The sequence below is a fragment of the Scyliorhinus torazame genome, chromosome 13 (genome assembly GCF_047496885.1).
Source record: "Scyliorhinus torazame isolate Kashiwa2021f chromosome 13, sScyTor2.1, whole genome shotgun sequence".
Classification (NCBI taxonomy): domain Eukaryota; kingdom Metazoa; phylum Chordata; class Chondrichthyes; order Carcharhiniformes; family Scyliorhinidae; genus Scyliorhinus; species Scyliorhinus torazame.
Window position 1 is genome coordinate 56906718 of NC_092719.1, and position 22683 is coordinate 56929400.

Below are 22683 nucleotides of genomic sequence, written 5' to 3' on the forward strand. Positions count from 1 at the left end.
GGAAGGGATTCTTACAGCGTAGTAGGGATAGGGGGGGCTGGCACTACCGAGCCTAAGTGAGTATTATTGGGCCGCTAATATTTCAATGGTGAGTAAGTGGATGGGAGAGGAGGAAGGAGCGGCGTGGAAGAGATTAGAGAGGGCGTCCTGTAGGGGGACCAGCCTGCAGGCTATGGTGACAGCCCCATTGCCGTTCTCACCAAGGAACTATACCACGAGTCCGGTGGTGGTAGCTACACTGAAGATTTGGGGACAGTGGAGACGACATAGGGGAAAGACCGGAGCACTGGGGGGGTCCCCGATAAGAAACAACCATAGGTTTGCCCCGGGGGGAATGGATGGGGGATATGGAATGTGGCAAAGAGCAGGTATAACGCAATTGAAAGATCTATTTGTGGATGGGAAGTTTGCGAGTCTGGGAGCGCTGACCGAGAAATATGGGTTGCCCCAAGGGAATGCATTCAGGTACATGCAATTGAGGGCTTTTGCGAGGCAGCAGGTGAGGGAATTCCCGCAGCTCCCGACACAAGAGGTGCAGGACAGAGTCATCTCAAAGAAATGGGTGGGGGACGGTAAGGTGTCGGATATATATAGGGAAATGAGAGACGAAGGGGAGACTATGATGGACGAACTAAAAGGGAAATGGGAAGAAGAGCTAGGGGAGGAGATTGAGGAGGGGATGTGGGCAGATGCCCTAAACAGGGTAAACTCGTCGTCCTCGTGCGCCAGGCTAAGCCTGATTCAGTTTAAGGTATTACACAGGGCACATATGACTGGAACACGGCTCAGTAAATTTTTTGGGGTGGAGGATAGGTGTGCGAGGTGCTCGATAAGCCCAGCGAATCATACCCATATGTTTTGGTCATGCCCGGCACTACAGGGGTTTTGGATGGGGGTGACAAAGGTGCTTTCGAAAGTAGTAGGAGTCCGGGTCGAACCAAGCTGGGGGTTGGCTATATTTGGGGTTGCACAAGAGCCGGGAGTGCAGGAGGCGAAAGTGGCCGATGTTTTGGCCTTTGCGTCCCTAGTAGCCCGGCGCAGAATATTGCTAATGTGGAAAGAAGCCAAGCCCCCGGGGGTGGAGACCTGGATAAATGATATGGCGGGGTTCATAAAGTTAGAGCGGATTAAGTTCGTCCTAAGGGGGTCGGCTCAAGGGTTTACTAGGCGGTGGCAACCGTTCGTCGAATATCTTGCGGAAAGATAGATAGGGGAGAACAAAGAAGGCAGCAGCAGCGGCCCAGGACTTGGGGGGGGGGGGGGGGGGGGGGGATGGGGGGGGGGGGGGTGGGGGGGGGTGTGGCCTGAGTGTGGCCTGAGACAAGGCAGTTGCCAATTAGGGCTAGTTTTTATTTTTTGTTATTTAATATTTATTTATTTGTTGTTGTTTTTGTTTAAATTTAAAAAAGGTCATTATTATCTGTATTGTTACAATGTTGTGTAAAGGATGCACAATGTACTGTGTTGGTTGACCAAAAATTTTCAATAAAATATTATTTATAAAAAAAAAAATGAAATTCAAGCTTGGCCTGATACCGAGCTCTTCTTCTGTCACCTACATCTTTACACAAACTTCTTTGGCCAGTAATCTTCTCCCTGCACAGCAGACTCTTTTACCCATCTCCAGTATTCTCCCTCCACCTGGAACCGTTCCTGCTGTTCCCTTACCCTCTCTAGATATTTCCATTGAGAACTGCTGGTATGACGTTAATGATCTTAATTTCTTTGCTCCAGTCTCTCACTCTAACTTCCTCTGATCTTGTGCATTTAATTCTCTCACGTCCAACCCTAACTAAACTTGCTAACTAAAGTGGTGTGGTTGCTGTCTGGCAAGCCAACCTTTATTTTGTAGAGGCTGAATGCCAACTCTCCGAAACCTCCTCCTGTCTCTCCCTGGATTCTGATCCCACTACTGAACATCAGATCATTCATCTCATTTCCAGGACAGTCACTGATCTTTTCTTTGAAGCTTCTTTCCATGACCACCCACTTTTTTGACCCCCAGCCGCAACAGCCTGCTTCTACCTCCTTCCCAACATCCACAGCAGAATTGTTCTGGTAGACCTATCATTCCAGCCTGTTCTTGTCTCACTGAAATAATCTCTTCAAATCCTATATATTTTCTCTCCCCTTGTCCAGTTTCTTCCCGCTTATATTTGAGACTCTTCTGATGCTTTCTGTCACTAATAGTTTCGGATTTCATGGCCTTAATCATCCCTTTTTCACTTGCTTGAAAGATATTACATTTCTAACTTTTCCCAGCTCTGATGAAAAATCATTGACCTTGTACATTCACTCTGTTTCTCTCTCCACACATGCAGCCGAACCTGTTGAGTATGTTCAGAACTTTCCGTTTTTATTTTAGGTTTTCAGCATCTGCAATATTTTGCGTTTGCAAGGTTAAGAGGCGATTTGATTGACGGGTTGAAAATTATGACCTTATGGCCTTTGCGACCCACGCCGGCCGACCTTCATGACCCATGCCGGCTGACCTTCGCAACCCATGCCGGCCGACCTTCTCGACCCACCATTTTCTCTTACCTTGTTTCCTGCTGACAAAATAGAGGAATCGCAATCGCACCCAAAGCACATGATGTCAATGTTCCGGGGGCGTGACCTGCTCTCTGCCTCCCTTCAGGCAGGAAGATTACATAGAATTTTTTTTAAATCTTCTGCGTCTCCAATTGCGCAAATTCGCGGGCAACAGCCGCAGCAGCCGGCTTTTTTTTTTAAAATAAGTTCAGGGGGGGGTTTATTTGATAAAGTTTAACAGGAAAAAAATGCAGAAACTGAAAATGTTTTCATCCTCTAGAAATTGGAGGTTCACCACATTTCACCTAAACATTACAATTAAAAATGTAAAAAAATAAGACACTTAAAAATCAATTAATTGATAAAGCTGCAGGCACTTTGTGTTGGAATGTTTAAAAATCAAGATTAAAAAAGTTGACATCTCTTGGTTGAAGTTACAGCTGCGGTGAAACCATCGTTGGATCATTCACCATTCTTGGGAGTAAGAGACTTCCACTTCATCAGCATCAAAATTCAGAAAGCAACCAATCACATCATTCTCCCCGAACTTTTTGCAGCCGGTATTTAACAATGCCGGCTGCGAACGGCCTTCAAAAAGGCTGCGACCAGATTTTTTAAAATGCGGCCGCACTGCGCATGCGGCCCGCTCATCGGTGCGCATGCACAAAACTCTGCACATGCGCAGTGCGGCCGCATTTTAAAAATATGTTTGTGGTCATTTTGAAGGCCGCTTGCAGCCAGCATTATTAAAAGCCGGCAGCTGTGGCTGTTGCGTGCGGATTTTTATGATCGGGAGCGCCGCGACGGTTGGCCCCACGACCCTCCCGTGACCCACCCACGGGTCGCGCCCCCGACTTTGATAACGCCTGCAATAACTGACTGGCTGATAATCAGAGGTTATAACGACTGGTAAAGTGATTGGTCGAAGAGCTTGAGACATGAGGGGAAACATTTTTACTGAGTAGTCAGGATTTGAAAAGCCTGGTAGGTGATGGAAGCGGTTTTAACAGAAGGTTTCAAAAGGCAATTGGATAAATACTCGAAGAAGAAAAAACAGGGAAATGGGGAAAGAGCAAGAAATTGTGGGTGGCATTGCTCTTTGAATGTGCCAGCGCAGTCTCTTTGGGCCAAATGGCCATCTTCTTGCGATTCTCAGTGCTCAGAGGAGAGATCCTTTTCCATGATGTTCAAGTTTCTACTTGTCACACCATAACATATGATAGAGAAATCAACTAAAACGCCTTAAGGATCATGTTGAATATACATGACACTATTGCAGGAGACTTACTGACACTACAAACAGAATGATAACTAAGACAGCTTCAAATGCATACAACGAGCTTGTGAAAAATGAGATTCAAACTCTGAATAACCGACTAAACATTCTTCCCAGTCCACTATCAGGAACTACACTACCACTCCATAAGCCCCAATTCTCATGAAGCCAACAATCAGTTGAAACAAGAACACTCACCAAGTAGCTGAGACCTCATGAGGGTAAAGGCTTGAAATTCACATTGCTGGGGTGTCACAATCTAGGGGTCAGATTCATTACCATGGAACTACTGACCAAAATACTTTACACTTTAATGCTGTAAGCTTTTAAAGTGCATATTTCCCATAATGTTAGGTTATCAACTCATCTGAAACAATCTGACTTTGTCATCTGATCAACATTATTTGCCTTTAAATAGAATTAAGCATTATTTTGACACGCAGACACATGCTTTGATTTCACCTTTCCCCTGCTTTGTTTTTGCAAGCAATTTTTCCACCTCTCTATTTAATTCTCCTCTCTTGTCTCGAACTCAAAATCACAGCACGACAATTTCTCATATTCTCGCTCATGCCTGAAATGTGGATAAAATAGACCAAGGTCTCAATTAAATTTTCAACAACAATGCTATTTCTGGTTATCCTAACTAAATGTATGTTTTTGTATGTGGAGTAACAAACTGTTTTCTTCCTCTCCAGAAGATGTCTCACCTAGCATCCCAGCAGGATGTTATCTTCATTGTGCACATAAAATAAAAACATGACGAACCATGCAATTCTGCAATCTAAACCCACAATGACTACAATAATGTTAAATGTATTCCCCAGGGCATATCACATTAACGTCAACTGCTCTGTAATTTCTTCAATTCCATTTAGCAGCTGAACTCATGGGCAAGGGAAAAACAGAGGACTAACAATAGAGAGGTCTCCTGTCAGTATGGGTATTAAGTGTTAAATGTCCTCCTGTATTATATTGACACCAGAAAACTTTAGATGGTGTACAAACTGAAGATAAATTAGTGGCTTAGTTAAGCATCCACAATCTTGTGATGTATATGCAGCACAATAAAAGGCAAACATAAGATACTTGACTACAGAAGTATATAGGTGCGTCCAAAATATACTAACCATAAGCAGTCGAACCATTGATAGAATTTTTTTTTGTAGAAGTAGAGATAATTGGAAGGCCATCCTGAAGTAATGCAGCAAGTTCCTTGTATCCTTCGTTTAGCAACGCATTGTAGAAAGAGATGACAGCATAATTATCCTTCTCAAGGATTATATTTAGAAGTAAAGCAGCCCGTTCTTTCTGTGTAGCCTGGGGGGGAAAAAACAGAAATCTTGACTGAGGTTTTCTAAAGGAAGGAAGGTCGTGAACCAGAAAGTATATGAAAGGATATTAGTGAATCACATGAGTTTTTATGACATTGACGTTAGATTCTTAATTACAGATTTTTATTGATTCAATGCAAAATTCCGCTATTTGCCGTGGTGGGATTCAAACCCAGGGCCCCTGAGCATTACCCTAGGTCTCTGAATTACTGGTCCAGTGCCAATGTCACTACATCACCCTCTACCCCACACTAATGGCAAGATGTGATGTGCTAATATTCAACACCGTGTTAAAGAACAAAACAATCTATTGGATTGACTAATTAATGATGACAAGATTTTTTTTCTGAGTGTCAACATCAAGGAAGAAAGGAATGAATAAATCAATTTGACAACATAGCAAACAGTGACTACACATGAGCTTTAGCACAACAGTGTAGATGAATCCTAGGCACGTCAATAAGCAAACCTGCCAAGCACATCATTAATAACACTTGATTATAGTCAGCCACCTGATTTTTAACCTTCTGTTCATCCTCTAGACTCAGAACCTCTTCACTTATTAGGTGGTCCATAATGTACGAGGTCTTGATATCCTGCTCAAGCGCAGAGCGATTTTGTAACAAACAACTGCGGGTTCGTTCCTCCATGATAACAATGGTTCCCAGCTGAAACTGCCTTAGTACATCCCTAAAAATAAAAGGAGAATTACTACAGTAGCACAGAAAACGTTTAAAATCAAGTTGACAGTGAACAACAATTGTACTAGTTTGCACCCACTTCCGGTGACGGGGATGTGCTGAGTGGACGCATGGAAGGTGGCTCTCCTTCTAGGAAATCGAATTTAGGCACTTTTAACCAAAAACAGCCTGCCAGATCCGAGAAAGAAAGCATCCCCTCATCAACCTCTTCAACCTACAAACAAAATATAAACCAAAATGCTGAGCAATAGCTATACCAGAGGCCATAAGGAAACGTGAGGAAACAGGAGCCTGGAGAAATGGGCGAGTGACACGGCAGATCCACGAGGCGAGGAAACCCTGGCAGCACCTGAAGGTGAGGGGCCAACAAGCCGTGCAAGGAACACTCCCTCGCCGGAGAGCAGCTGGAGGACGTTCCTCACCAGAGAGCCAAAGGAGCTCAGAGTGGACATAAGACTTGGAATCCAGGCAGTGGTCAAGGTGGCAGTCATGGAAGCACTGGCCACCATGCAGGTGACCCTCAACAAAGCGGAGGCGCGACTAAAGGTCCAGGGGAGCACAATTAAGGAACTGGAAAAGGCTTCCACGCACCAGAGCAATGGATCGACGGCCTGGAGACAGAGATAGCAAGGTTGGTGGCGGCCCAGGGAAAGGTAGAAGATCAAGAAAACTGGTCAAGGCACCTGTACCTAAGAATAGTAGGACCGCGGGAGAGAACCGAAGGCAGGAACCCCACGGACTATGTGGACCTGATGCTGGGAAACCTGGTGGGAAGGGTCAGCTTCCCCAGCCCACCAGAGATAGACAGGTCTCACAGTTTTCTCCAGCCGAAACTCAGGGCCGAGGAACAGCCGTGATCAACAATGGTGAAGATGCACCGTTACCAAGACCAGGAAATAATCCTGCGATGGGCCAGGCAGACGAGAACCTGCAACTGGGAGGGTCACCAGATACGAATCTACCAGGACAATGTGGCAGACCCGTCCAAGTGCTGGGCCGAATTCACCAGAGCAAAGTTCTGTTCAAACCTGTTCATAAGTGGGGGGAGGTTTGGGATGCTCTACCCAGCCAAGCTATGGGTAACCTTCCAGGGCAAGGGGCACTATTTTACGGCACTGCAGACGCAGATGGGTTCATCTAAAAGAACGGGCTGAGAAGGCAGCAGCAAAACAAAGGTGAAGCTGTCACCCTGAGAGACTGAGAGACTGAAAGACAATTTGCGAGGGACTGTATTGCCTCGTTCTGAAGCCGAAAACTAAGGCACAGAAAGGTGGTGGCGAGGTCAGCAGGGCACAGGGAGAAAGAGGAAAAGGGGAAAGGAAAGAAAAACAGCAGGCGAAGGGGAGGCTCAAACCGACCCTGGGAGGGGGGGCCACTACACTAGCGGGAAAGCTAGACCCAGGAGGTACGAGTGAGGGGGGTGGCCAAGGCGCATCGCTCGCGGGAGGGAAAGAGTGCCTGGTGATAAGGGGGGGGGGCTAGGGTAAACATCACAAAAGGGGGGCTAGGCAGAGGGTTGGGGGGGGAAGAGACGGGGGGGGGGGTGCAGAAACATAGAGGGAACAAAGGGACAAGAGGTGGTGAGGAAGGGCTCTAGGCTTGCGAGAACAGGCCACACATGGCAACAGGGAACAAGATGGCGCCGCAAACAACCACTTTGGAGGGTCCCCGAGCAAAGGGAAACTCCGGAGTGCAGGGGCTCACCCACATGGCATACACACAGTCAGTGGCCATATTGGGTGGCCCCTGGAAAAAGGGGAACCCCATAGTGCAGAGGCGCATCCACAAGGTAAGCATGGTAAGGGGGGGGGCAACAGAAACCAACCCCTGCCAGAATAGACACCTGTAATATATGTGTCACTATATGACCTCGCTATGTATGAAAATGAAAGGCCAATTTTTAAAAAATGTTAAAAACAAGGTTGCGCCCATTAGGTTAGAAAGATAGGAGTCGGCCATTTGGCCCCTCGGGCCTGCTCTGTCATTCAACTAAATCATGGCTGACCTTCTACCTCAACGCCATTTTCCGCACCAGCTCCATATCCCTTGATGTCTTTAATATCTAGATATCTATTGATCACTGTTTTGAACATGTTCAATGATTTAACTTCCACAGCCCTATGGGGGAGAGAATTCCAAAGATTCACCACCCTCGGAGTGAAGAATTTCTTCCTCACCTCAGCGCTAAATGTCCTGCCCCTTACTCTGAGACTGTGTCCCTTGGTTGTAGGTCCTTACAGCCAGTGGAAACATCCTTCCTGCATCTACCCTGCCGAATATTAAAAGAATTTTGTATGTTTCAACAAGATCAGCTCTCGTTTTTGCAAATTCCAGAGAACATAGGCCCAGCCTCCCCAATCTCTCCCCATAGGACAATCCTGCCATCCCAGGAATCGTCTGGTGAACATTTGTTGCTCTCCCTCTACGGCAAGTGTATCCTTATTTAGGTAAGGAGACCTAAACTGTGCGCAATACTCAAATATTAAACTTTCACTTTTCAAGTTGGGAGGTTGTAATCTGTTGCACACGCTATTTCTCATACTAATTTGATACTCACTTTGTCACCACTGTTCATTATTACACTACATTACTACATTTCAATTTAAAAAGGGAAATACTTTTCTTTCAAAATCTCAAGATATTTTTAGGCATCTCACAGGTAAACATCTTTTGAAATGTAGTGCTGTTGCAACTTTAAGTGCGGCCAAGGTTCCACAAACAGCAACAAAATAAATCGTCAGATAATGTGTTCAGCAATGCTGAGTTTGGCATCCCAGGAGAACCGCACACTCGCACCAAACCCCCACCCAAAATCTTCAAATGGTTCCTTCGAATCTGTCAACCAAACAGGTTTAGGGGGCTTCCGTTTATCCCATCTGGACGATCCCTCTGTTGACAGTACAACAAGCCTTCAGTACTCTCCTAAAGTGCAAACCTAAGTTACAATGCGAGTCTCCAGAGGCATGAATCCCAACATTCTGACTCAAAGGAGAGTGTCACCACTAACATCTAGACTACATACTCAAATAGTCTTTAAAAAGTGCACAGTGCACTCAGTGGAGCGCATACCTCCGCCAAGGCCGATTCCTGGTGTGGCAGCACTGTCATTTGAGGAGAGACTAAATCAGTTAGGATTATACTCATTGGAGTTTAGAAGAGTGAGAGGGGATCTCATAGAAACTTATAAAATTCTAACAGGATTAGACAGGGTAGATTCTATCGGTCATAATTTGAGGATAAGGGGTAAACCTTTTAGGACTGAAGGAGGAGAAATGTCTTCACCCGGAGAATGTTGAATCTGTGGAATTCACTACCACAGAAAGTAGTTGAACCCAAAATGTTGTGTAATTTCAAGAAGGAATTAGATGCTGCTCTTGGGGCTAAAGGAATCAAGGGATATGGGGGGGGGGGGGGGAATTGGGGTATTGAGCTTGATGATCAGCCATGATTATAATGAATGGCAGAGCAGGCTCAAAGGGCCAAATGGTCTCCTGCTTCTATTTATGTATGTTTCTACACTGTGTTAACCCAATGTTATTACAATTACACAGCTCTTTCTAGAATTTACAGTGCAGAAGGAGGCCATTTGGCCCATCGAGTCTGCACCGGTTCTCGGAAAGAGCACCCTATCCAAGCCCACACCTCCACCCAATCTCCATAACCCAGTCAACCCCACCCAACACTAAAGGCAATTTTGGACACTGAGGGCAATTTTAGCATGGCCAATCCACCTACCCTGCACATCTTTGGACTGTGGGAGGAAACCGGAGCACCCGGAGGAAATCCACGCACACACAGGGAGAACGTGCAGACTCCGCACAGACAGTGACCCAAGCCAAGAATCGAACCTGGGACCCTGGAGCTGTGAAGCAATTGTGCTAGCCACTATGCTACCGTGCTGCCCCAAAGGATTTTCCTGAAGGGTTTTCCCTGCCTGCTTGATGATCTGCAATTACAAAACTGAAAAAAATAAATGTTTTCATTCAGAGCTTCCATCTCATTGAGGTGGCTTCAGTACAATCCACATGCAGCAACCTGCTCTGAAAACTCTGCTCACATTTTGACAGCTGGGACAAATTCCACCACAGCAGCTGAGACATTCCACCTTCTAAAACAATCAGCAACAATCTAAATAAAACAACCTACATATTTCTAAAAATGTCGATTCATTCCATCTCCTGATGTTAATTGATGCTTCACAAATTCCAGGATCTGTATCTTCGCCAAAAACTAATTAGTTCTTCCTCACGCCAAACCCTTGCGTACCACGTTTCGTTGAAATCTGTTGTAGATATATTGTTTGCAAGCAGACTATTGAATGAGGCAAAAACATTTTCTCCTCCCACCTTCAGTGATGGATGGAACAAAAACCATGTTGTGATACAGTACAATGAAACATTTGCATGCTATTACACCAGAGTTTTAGTAAGCAGCCTTCTGCCACAATACTCGGTTAAGGTCGGTTTTCAACCTCGGTCATGATAAATTAAAAAAATATTTTGAAAAAAATTCTTCAACTGCATCTGGGGAAACTATCAAAAAACAGAACTACACTTCTGGCATACATTTTCTCATCCTGACTTCCCACTTTTCACAACTAAGCTGCCAACAACATCCACGATCCTGGGCTGGACTGTCAGACCCAGGTTACTCTCCGCCTACTACCCAGGTTACTCTCCGCCTACTTTCCAGGTGACTCGGACACCTTTGTTGCCTTTTGTTATTTGTCAGAGAACACAATGAAATACCTCGACCAAGAATGATTTCCCAAAGTTCAATCAGATAGATTGGCTGCACTTCAATGTGAATGGGAACACAATGTGCCAGCTATCTAATTTCAGAGCCAAATGGTTGAATGATCTAATCTACCATTGGCATGCCGGGTCACTCACTTCATTGCTTTACGTGCAGCAAGCACACCCATGTATATATCGAGATTCCAAACTTTGTTACAGCTAACACTCACAATACAAGTATTGAGATGCACGATGTTTAAAATTCATTTGTGGGGTGTGGACGCCACCTCGTTAAGCCCACATTTATTGCCCATTCCTAGTTTCCCTCGAGAAGGCGGTGGGTGAGCTGCCTTCATGAACTGCTACAGTCCCCAAGGTGTAGGTACACCCACAGTGCTGTTGGGGAGGAATTCCAGGATTTTGACCTGACGACATTGAAGGAAAGGCAGGCCAATTCCAAGTCAGGATGGTGAATGATTTGGAGGGGAACCTCCAGGTGGCGGTAGTCCCAATTATCTGCCGTCCTTGTCCTTCAAGATGGCAGTGGTCGCGGGTTTGAAAGTTGCTGTCTAAGGAACCTCGGTGAGTTCCTGCAGTGCATCTTGTAGATGGTACACATGGCTGCCACAGTTCATCGGTGGTGGAGGGATCAAATGTGTTTTGGAATGTATAGCAATCAAGCTGGCTGCTTTGGCTTGGATGGTGTAGAGCTTCTTGAGTGTTGTTGGAGCTGCACTCTTCCAGGCCAGTGGAGGGAGGCTGTTTAGCACAGGGCTAAATCGCTGGCTTTGAAAGCAGACCAAGGCAGGCCAGCAGCACGGTTCGATTCCCATAACAGCCTCCCCAAACAGGCGCCGGAATGTGGCGACTATGGGGTTTTCACAGTAACTTCATTTGAAGCCTACTTGTGACAATAAGCAATTTTCATTTCATTTTTCGTTGTCAATTACATTACATTTATGGGTTATTTAGCTCTTCCTCAATTTTCTGAGTGAAAGCGAAGACTTTCTGCGACAGGCCACATGAACCCCGTTATAGAATCACAGAATTATTACAGATCAGAAGGTGGCCATTCAGCCCATTCCTCCTTTTAAGGCACTTGGAAATTGCAGAAAATTGTACACCATAGAAGGAGGCCACTCTGCCAAAAAAAGGCTAGTATGCAGCTACAAGTAATAAGGAAAGCTAATGGAATGTATCATTTATTGCAAGCACATCTTTCTTCAATTTAGGCTTTCAGCTTGAGGTTTTTTGTTTCCAGTCTGTAATGGTTTTACTGTAGATTCATTCAGGTCTCTGCAGTTGCAGAAATACAGCAGCTTTTCTGGAGAGAGAGAGATGGAGAGAGGGGAAGAGAGATGGAGAGAGAGGGGGAGAGAGAGGGGGGGAGAGAGAGGGGAAGAGAGAGGGGAAGAGAGAGGGGAAGAGAGAGGGAGAGAAGAGAAGGGAAGAGAAGAAAGGGAAAGAGAAGAGAGGGAAAGAGAAGAGGGGGAAAGAAAAGAGAGGGAAAGAGAAGAGAGGGAAAGAGAAGAGAGGGAAAGAGAGGGGAAAAGAAGAAAAGGGAAAAGAAGAAAAGGGAAAAGAAGAAATGGGAAAAGAAGAGATGGGAAAAGAAGAGAAGGGAAAAGAAGAGATGGGAAAAGAAGAGAAGGGAAAAGAAGAGAAGGGAAAAGAAGAGAAGGGAAGAGAAGAAATAGAAGAGAAAAGAGACGGTCCTTGGCTCTCAGCATCCAGGACTTAAACTGATTGTGCTGTCCAAAGTTTTATTTATAAATTTAGAGTACCCAATTCTTTTTTTCCCCAATTAAGGGGCAATTTAGCGTGACCAATCCACCTACCAGGTACATCTTTGGGTTGTGGGGGTGAGACCCACACAGGCACGGATGGTGACCCAGGGCCGGGATCGACCCCGGGTCTTCAGCGCCATGAGGCAGCAGTGCTAACCACTGACCGCCCTGCTGTTCAAAGTAAGCAGAGTGTTCTGTTCTGTCGCTTTTGAATTCTTCACTTCCCCTGCTCGACTTAAAGATATCTGTCCATTAAGCATTCATGGATCAAAATAACAGCAAAAATAAAGAAAGGGGAAATAAGGGACTCAACAGGAAGGGCCCTTACAGGCGTCGGGAGAAATATCATCTGTTTCCAAGGCAAAATCATCGTTGGGGCAAGTAAAAACAACTCTCAAGTAAATACTTGGACACTACAGTTTTTAGCTGAGCATCGGCGAATCATACGATCGATCGCGGCAGCTTCCGGTGCAAGTAAAAGGGTTTTCAAAATTTAAAAAAGCTATCGGACAACTGCGAGTTACTCGGGGCTTACTTCAAATGGAGGATCAAAGCTTTCAGTATACTTAGCGTTTGCAGTGGGTAGAGCTGAGATGACTGAACAAGAGGCAATGAAATGGGCCAGGAGAACGCAAACCTATGGACTGAGACTCTGCCACTGCCCGGGAATCGATAGCAAGGCACAGAAACATCTAGTTTGCTTGTGCGCTGCAAGTTTGTCGGCTTTAAACGGAGAGAAAATAAACGGCAGGGAAGACCGGCTGAAGGCGGAGTAGCTCAGATCAAGGAGCTGCAATCCAAAAATGGCAGGAAGAAAAGGAGCATTGGACGTGCTTGATGAAGGTGAGGAGACATGGAACTCTTATGAGGAAAGGTTCCAGTCATTCAGACACCAGCAGACCTGCATACTGCCACCTTTCTCAGCTCGGTTGGGAGGAAAACATTTAAGTTACTACAGAATGTAGTACAGCCAGATATCTGTCTTGCAAGAACATTACTCTCCCCGTCCACTATTAATAGCTGAAAGATTCCACTTCCACTGTCGTGCACAGGAGAAAGGAGAAAACATTTCACAATTTGTTTGCCAGCAAAAGCTGGCAAAGTACTGCGAATTTGGTCAGTAAATTCAGTTCAGTGATCCAACCGAAGCCTCACCGAGTCCCAAAGTGTCAAGTCAGCCTAAGAAATTTAAGCACGGCATTTTAGTAGTACAAGGAGACCAGCAACAATTTTGGGTCTATCCAAAATTAAATGGCAACCCTATTAAGATGGAAGTGGATACGGGCGCTGCAGTATCACTTATACCTGAATCAATATACTGTCAGAAATTGAAGTATCTGCCATTGCATCCATCTGATGTGGTCTTGAGGCCATATACAGAGGAGGTCACACCGCTGAAGGACTTCATCAAGGTGACTGTGGAAGTTAATGAGTATAAAGTGGATCTGTCTCTTCACATTGTTCAAGGAAACTTTCCAGCATTGTTTTGGAGATCTTGGTTGAGGAAGATTAAACTGGGCCATTGTGAACCAACTTGTTGGTTCTATGAGTCATCTTCACCCACTTCTCAGAAAGTGAGCAATGGCATTCGAGGAGTCACTTGGATGCATGACTGGGTCAAAGTGAAACTCAAGATAAAGGAAGACTGTGTGCCTAAGTGTTTGAACGCCCATACCATATCCTATGCTATTCGACCTAAAGTGGAAGAAGAGCTTGAGAGGTTAATGAAGACAGGCGTCACTGAGCCCAATCGTCCCAGTCTTAAAGAAGGATAGTTCAGTACGAATATGCGGGGACTTCAAAACGACGATCAACCCTGTATTATATACCCTTTACCACATAGCTAAAATATTTTTGTCAAAATCTGTGGAGTCCAAAAATTTATCAAATTTGATCTCTCCCAAGTATATCTGCAAAATAATCTAGCTATTGAGTCTCAACCGTTATTGACCATAATAACGCACAAGGGTCTGTTTCGATATCATAGGCCTCCGTTCGGGATAACGACAGCACCACTCTCTTTTAACGATCTGTGGATAAGGTTTTGAGTGGTCTATCGGGTGTGCAATGCTACCTGGACGACATTTTGATTACAGGTTCAAACGATGAAGAGCATGTGAAGAACCCAGAAGTTACTCTTGCAAGGCTGCAACTACATAGTCTCAGGGTCAAGAAAGAGAACTGCAAATTTTTCAAATCTTCTATTCACCATCTTGGATACATCATTGACCAAGATGGTTTGCACAATGAAAATAAAAAAATGTTGGAGATCCTGGATGCTCCACGACTGCAGAACGTGGCTCAGTTGAGGTAATTTCTAGGATTGTTAAATTACTCGAAAATGTGCGTACACACATAGCAACAAAGTTGAAGCCTTTACACACGTTGCTTTGTAACAACAAGCTTGACTCTGAGCAAAAGATTGTGAGGATGCTTACCAAAATGTCAAAATAAACAACAAGAATCTAGTTATTGGTCCATTATAACCCAAAACTCAAGCTGCGACTTGCTTGCTTGCTATCGGGTTCGAACAGATGTCTCACATATAATGCCTTCAGGCAAAGAGCGATCAATAGCATTTGCTTTCAGGACATCGGCTTGTGCTGACACCACCATGCTCACCTTGAGAAAGAAACTATCAGCATTGCTTTTGGTATTCGAAGATTCCACCATTATTTCTTTGGACATCAATTTACCCTGTTGACTGACCATTATCACTTTTGGGCCACAATGTTTGGGCCACATAAAGGGATACCTTTGCTCACTGCTAGTTGATTACAACGTTGGCCGTTAATCTTATTGGCATACGATTATGTCATCAAATATCATAGGTCTGAACAGCAAACGAGCACAGACGCTTTATCTAGATTGCTGCTGCGAAGTCAACATGACAAAAAGATAAGCACAAATCTGACGAGCACATCAACGACAGATTCTATCTGTCTCATGTGGAAAATGTTCCAGTAACGTCTTCTCAGGTGCGAACATTTAACCGTACAGATCTGGTGATGGGGAAGGTGTTGGACATGATTCAAAAAGGCACTCTAACACAAGTGCACGGAAAGAATCCAGACCTTAAACCCTATCTTACCTGCCATCTCGAGTTGACAGTACAAAATGGAGTATTGTGGGGTTTTAGAGTAATCATTCCGTCGTATCTACGAAGTAGAATCCTGGAACCGCTGCACAAGGCCATCCCGGTGTAGTTAGAATGAAGGAATTGGCAAGAAGCTAATTCTGGTTGCCCAGATTCAATGCCCAAATAGGTGGGGCTTTGCCACTCCTGCCCCATGTTGTGAAGGTACTTCCACTACAACCTTTGCATCCACGGGAATAGCCCACCAGGCCAAGGCAAAGGCAAAGAATCCATGTTGATTATACGGGACCAGTCAAAGGACATGTGTTTTTGGTCACAGTTGACATGCATTCGAAGCTGCCGGAGGTTGCCATCATGAAATCGACAATGACGGAACAGGCCACAGAAAGGCTTGACAAGGCATTTTCAAGACTTGGGCAATCTGATCAGCTTGTGAGCGATAACAGTACACAGTTCACATCTATTGAATTCCAGAAGGGCTGTGGTAGCTGCCATATCAAATATACCCCCACCTTCCAACTACCAATGGCTTCGCTGAACATTTCATTCAATCGCTCAAGCATGCAATGAAGGTTTCGAGGAATAAAGGCTCTCTACCTAAATGTGTCAATAGTTTTCTAATGACATGCAGAAATACTGCATGTTCCACAATACAAAGCTTACCGGCTGAATTGATGTTAAAAAGGAAACTACCAACACAGTTCAACCCTTTGACTCCTCCTTGGACTTCAGAGATAGTCAGGCAACAACATCAAAAGCAAATGGCTAGAAGGGAACAACATTCCAAAAGCAGAGTCTTGCGAGAAATTATACCTCAGGCAAAAAATGAACTCCAGCAATTGTACTCGCCATAACGGGTCCAGTTTCTTATACTGTTCAAATTGATAATAAAACGTTTGGTGTCAGCACGCTGACCAATTATTGTCTGCATGTATTGAGAGTACAGAATCTGTACCTCGATGTTTACACCCCAGAGAATATGGACAGTGACATGCCCGACTTGAGAACTAGAACTGCATGGATTATGAAACCTGCTACGACAGAGTCATCCACACAACCAGAGACAGTTCCCGTGTTGGTTTCATCAGCGGCAACACTGACCAGTGTACAGGAAGACACTAGCAAAGTTCCTGAATGTTATTCTGCCAAAACGAGACAGTCATCCACCCAAGATGCACAATGCACATATATATCTGTAACATAACAATGATAGTTAACAATGGCATAGTGTGTTGGATCTTTGTTAAAGTATTTGATTAAGTAAAAATTCTGGGGTGCTAAAGGAGTAAAGTGGGAGGGGTGTTATGTATCAGAGTAACATCATTGGCTGGCGTAATGTCACGTGTTATGCAATTATATAATCGGAGCGTTTCGGGTTTTGTGGAGTTTCCCATTGTGTCCTGTTTGAGCAGCATCTTGTAAATAAACCCGTTGCTCTATGTTATACGAACTCGACATGTGCCATCTTTAATTCTTTCTCTTTGCAATTACAACAAAGAATATTACGGGTTGGTTTGCTTTATGATGAAAATTTGGACAGGCTGATCTTGGCGTTTAGCAGAAAATAAGAGGTGATTTGATTTAAACAAATAAGATTCTGAGGGGTCTTGACAGGGCGCATGTCAAGGGAAAGGATGTTTCCCCCTGTGGAAGAATCCAGAACCATGGGCCACTCTTTAAAAATAAGGGATTTCCCATGTTAAACAGAGATGAAGTGAAATTTGTTCTCTCAGAGGGTTCTGGGTCTTTGGTACTCTCTTTTATGAAAAGGCGGTGGAAATAAAGTCTTTGACAATTTTTACGGCAGAGGTAGATATATTCTTAGTAAGCAAGGGGGTGGGAAGTTATCAGGGTAGGCAGCATGCAGATTTGAGGTTACTATCAGATCAGCTGTGATCTTATTAAATAGCAGAGTCGGCTTGAGGGGGACAATGGCTCCTTGTCCGTATGTTCATAAAGAGAATGTTAGGTTTAATTTTTTTTTAATACTGTAGCTGTTAAAAGTTTCAAAAGCATAATGGCATAGTTTAACACATTTTGAACCATAATATTTTAAAAGAAGCTAATCATGGTCACGAAAGTTTAGAATGGAATGTGTAGAAATAGGGATAATATGGGAATGTCCTTTGGAATGTTAGACATAAGACCAGAAAAGAATGACTTCTGGAGTTGAATGGACACTGGAAAGGGAAAGCACAAGCTAGATCGAAGGAAGGTGACATTTACCAGTGTTGATCTCAAGGATATCAATTGCTGTTCACAGACTTGTGATAAAGATCCTGGGAAAGGCAAGTAACAAGAGGGTCTTAGAGCTAGAGCTGCCACATAACAATGTTAAGAAAGGGTACAAACAGGTAAAGGGCCTACAGTTAAAACAGGGGGAAAAAACACCTGAAGAAAAAAAGTGTAGCTTCTGAAACAGATATTCAGTTTGCCATTGGTGAGGCTACCTCACAGCAGAAATGCAGCATAGTATCCTCTTGATGCCATGGTCATTTATTTGTTGCTGCTACTTGAAGTCAGTCAAAATAAATAAGGAACTCATGAGAAACTTCTTCATCCAGAGAACGGTTGGAATGCTCACAAAAACCAGAACCAATTATTCTGCTACTCTAGTCTTAACTATGAACGGAGCAAACATCTTTTGGTTATGCTACACCTTCCATGATTTCAGTTAAACTGGCTCTGAAAAAGCAACACTACAAGAGGACAGAAAGTTACCAACCACCTTTCCCAAACTTCCAATTCAGACACCATAAGAAAGGTTGGTTGCTACAGTACTTAGGTCACATCACTGGCATGACATTCGCACTTAACACAAATGTGGTTGCCACCAGCAAGAAGAGGCCCTGGTGTTCCACGGACAACAATGGGGAAACTGACATAGCAATGGGTACACATTGGGGGGGGGGTAATCTTTCCACCCTCCCAGCTACATGTTTCTGACAATAATATTGGCACAGATTGTATCCATTAGTCTCGGGTCTTCCACATTCCCTGCTCCAGGGTCACATTGGTTACATGCCACCAACAACATCCCCCGCGCTGTGTGGTGGTATTCAGACATGTCATAGAGGTCTACAACACAGAAAGGTCTCTCCGGCCCATCGCGTCTGCACCAGTCATTCAATCATGGCTGATATTTTCACATCCCCATTCTCCTGCCTTCTCCCCATAACCCCTGATCCCTTTATTAATCAAGAACCTATCTATCTCTGTCTCAAAGACACTCAGTGATTTGGCCTCCACAGCCTTCTGCGGCAAAGAGTTCCACAGATTCACCACCCTCTGGCTGAAGAAATTCCTCCTCATTTCTGTTTTAAACGGTCGTCCCTTTAGCCTGAGATGGTGTCCTCTGGTTCTAGATTTTCCTACAAGTGGTAACAGCCTCTCCACTTCCACTCTATCCAGGCCTCGCAGTATCCTGTAAGTTTCAATAAGGTGCCCTCATCCTTCTAAACGCCAACGAGTACAGACCCAGAGTCCTCAACCGTACCTCATACAAAAATTCTTCATTCCTGTGGTAGCCACCACTAAGTAGTATTACATGTATTACAGTAAGGCCGTATCGTAGAGGTACATGGGTAAATCCCTGCCTGCTGGCTCCGCCCAGTAGGCGGCGTATAAATGTGTATGCTCGCCGGTGCTGCTGCCATTCTGGTTCCAGCTACAGGAGGCACAACATCTTTGCTCAATAAAGCCTTGATTATTCCACCACGCTCATCTTTTGTGGTAATTGATAGTGCGACAATTTATTGAGCAAAAATTTTTTTAAACGATGGATCTCTGCATCAAGCCTGATCGCCTGTAGCTGAGCCCTCAAGCAGCCAACGCTACATCCGCCTTTGACCACTGGCTAGCGTGCTTCAAAGGCTACCTCCGAACATCCGCTGAGGATCCCTCGGATTCGCAGAAGCTCCAAGTCCTTTATTCACGGGTGAGCCCTGACATTTTTCTTCTCATCCGGGATGCGCCCACTTACTTCGAAGCGATGGAGCTGCTGAAGGGACATTACGTTCAACCAGTAAATCAATTATACGCCAGGCACCTCCTGGCCACGAGACAGCAACTCCCCGGGGAGTCTCTGGACAATATCTGGCGTGCCCTGCACATCCTAGGTAGGAACTGTGACTGCCAGGCAGTTCCGGCAGTCCAGCACACAGAACTTTTAATTCGAGACGCTTCCGTTACGGGCATGAAGTCCAGCGGCTACTGGAAGGGTATACGTTTGATCTTGCGGGAACTAGGCAGCTCGCTAACTCGTTAGAAGCGGCCTCCCGTAACGTCCAGTCATACGCCCACGACCACGCGGCACCCTCATGGGCATCATGGGCCTCACCAGCTGCCGACTCCAGCTCACCGCAAGCCTGCGCCGCGTGGCAGCCAGCTAACCCTGGGGGGGCACCAAGTGCTATTTTTGTGGGCAAAACAAACACCCCAGGCAGCGCTGCCCGGCGCGGAGCGCGACCTGCAAAGGATGTGGGAAGAAGGGACACTTTGTTTCTGTTTTCCAGGCCCGGTCGGTCGCCGCTGTTTCCAGGCCCGGCGTTCCTGCACCCCCCACGTGAGACCCAGGGGTGCCGCCATCTTGCTCATCGCCAGCCACGTGTGGCCCGTGGGCGCCGTCATCTTCTTCACTACAAACCATGTGCTGCCCGTGGGCGCCGCCATCTTTGATGCCGCCCATGTGCGCCTGTGGGCGCCGCCATCTTCGGCACTATTTTGGACGGCGTCTCACGACCCCTGCTCGTCTGGCCGTTCATCGCCTGCCGCTACCTCCACCACCGCTGACCAGCCCGGAGTCTCCCAGCATCTGCCACAGCTCGCCTCGATCACCCTGGACCAGTCCCGGCCCCGTAACCTTGCGACCGCAACTACGACGGTGAAGATCGATGGGCACGAGACGACCTGCCTCTTTGACTCTGGGAGCACGGAGAGCTTCATCCACCCCATTACGGTAAGGCACTGCTCCCCCCCCCCCGGTACACACAGTCACCCAGAAAATTTCCCTGGCATCCAGATCCCATTCCGTGGAAATCCGGGGGTACTGCATCGCGACCTTCACCGTCCAAGGCGTAGAGTTTAGCAACTTCCGGCTCCCCGTCCTCCCCCACCTCTGCGCTGCCCTGTTACTCGGCCTGGATTTCCAGTGCCACCTCCAAAGCTTAACCTTAAAATTCGGCGGACCCCTACCCCCCCTCACCGTGTGTGGCCTCACGACCCTTCAGGTCGATCCACCTTCCCGGTTTGCAAACGTCACCCCGGATTGCAACCCGTCGCCACCAGGAGCAGACGGTACAGTGCCCAGGATAGGACCTTCATCAGGTCAGAGGTCCAACGGCTTCTGCGGATAGGAGTCATTGAGGCCAGCAACAGCCCCTGGAGAGCTCAAGTGGTAGTAGTAAAGACTGGGGAGAAGCACAGGATGGTCATTGACTACAGACCGACCATCAATCGGTACACGCAGCTCGACGCGTACCCCCTCCCACGCATATCTGACATGGTCAATCAGATTGCGCAGTATCGGGTCTTTTCCACAGTGGACCTGAAGTCCGCCTACCACCAGCTCCCCATCCGCCGGAGGACCACCAATACACTGCGTTCGAAGCAGATGGCCGCCTCTATCACTTCCTTAGGGTTCCCTTCGGCGTCACTAATGGGGTCTCGGTCTTCCAGCGAGAGATGGACCGAATGGTTGACCGGTACGGACTGCGGGCCACCGTCCCGTACCTAGATAACGTCACCATCTGCGGCCACGATCATTAGGACGACGCAAACCTCCTTAATCTCACGTACAACAAGGAGAAATGCGTGTTCCGCACCAACCGCTTCGCCATCCTTGGCTATGTCGTGGAAAATGGAATTCTAGGGCCCGGGCCCGACCGCATGCGCCCCCTCATGGAGCTCCCACTTCCCCACTGCCCCAAGGCCCTGAAACGATGCCTGGGGTTTTTCTCCTACTATGCCCAGTGGGTCCCTAATTATGCAAACAAGGCCCGCCCACTCATTCAGTCCACAGATTTTCCCCTGACAGCTGAGGCCCGCCAGGCCTTCAACCGCATCAAGGCAGACATCGTCAAGGCCATGATGCATGCAGTCGACGAGTCCCTCCCCTTTCAGGTCGAGAGCGATGCATCGGATGTAGCTCTGGCCGCCACCCTCAACCAGGCGGGCAGGCCCATGGCCTTCTTCTCCCGCACCCTCCATGCCTCCGAAATTCGGCACTCCTCTGTCGAAAAGGAGGCCCAAGTCATTGTGGAAGCTGTGAGACATTGGAGGCATTACCTGGCCGGCAGGAGATTCACTCTCCTCACTGACCAACGGTCGGTTGCCTTCATGTTCAATAACACACAGCGGGGCAAGATCAAAAACGACAAGAGCTTGAGGTGGAAAATCGAGCTCTCCACCTATAATTACGAGATCTTGTATCGCCCGGGGAAGCTCAACAAGCCCCCCTGATGCCCTATCCCGCGGTACATGTGCCAGCGCACAAGTGGACCGACTCCGGGCTCTCCACTATGACCTCTGCCACCCGGGGGTTACTCGGTTCTTCCATTTCGTCAAGGCCCGCAACCTGCCCTACTTCATTGAGGTCAGGACCGTCACCAGAGACTGCCAGGTCTGCGCAGAGAGCAAGCCACACTTCTACCTGCCAGATCGAGCACACTTGGTGAAGGCCTCCCGCCCTTTTGAACGCCTCAGCATGGACTTCAAAGGGCCCTTCCCCTCCATCGACCATAACACGGTACTTTCTGAACGTGACTGACGAGTACTCCCGGTTCCCTTTCGCCATCCTATGCCCCGATATGACTTCTGCCACGATCATTAAAGCCCTCCACAGTATCTTCACTGTTCGGTTTCCCCGCCTATATCCACAGTGGTCGGGGATCTTCTTTTACGAGCGATGAGGTGCGTCAGTTCCTGCTCAGCAAGGGCATTGCCTCGAGCAGGATGACCAGCGACAACCCCCGGAGAAACGGGCAGGTGGAGAGGGAGAACGGGATGCTCTGGAAGGCCGTCCTGCTGGCCCTGCAGTCTAAAAATCTCCCGGTCTCCCGCTGGCAGGAGGTCCTCCCCGACGCGCTCCACTCCATCCAGTCACTCCTCTGCACCGCGACTAACGATACCCTTCACGAACGTGTGTTTGCCTTCCCCAGGAAGTCCACCTCCAGGGTCTCGCTCCCAACATGGCTGACAGTTCCTGGACCCATCCCCCTTCG

The 22683-nt window shown here is 46.7% G+C and overlaps 1 protein-coding gene across 3 annotated transcripts in view; it reads right to left on the reverse strand.

Moving 5' to 3' along the window:
- apaf1 (apoptotic peptidase activating factor 1) overlaps nt 1–22683 on the reverse strand; it is a 311250-nt gene that overhangs the window by 283639 nt on the left and 4928 nt on the right. For all 3 annotated transcript variants that reach the window (XM_072471565.1, XM_072471564.1, XM_072471566.1), the window contains exons 2-3: nt 5655–5832; nt 4939–5128 (exon numbers count right to left, since the gene is read on the reverse strand). In XM_072471565.1, the coding sequence (XP_072327666.1) occupies nt 4939–5128; nt 5655–5792 (328 nt within the window). In that variant the 5' untranslated portion in view covers nt 5793–5832. The remainder of the gene's footprint in view (nt 1–4938; nt 5129–5654; nt 5833–22683) is intronic.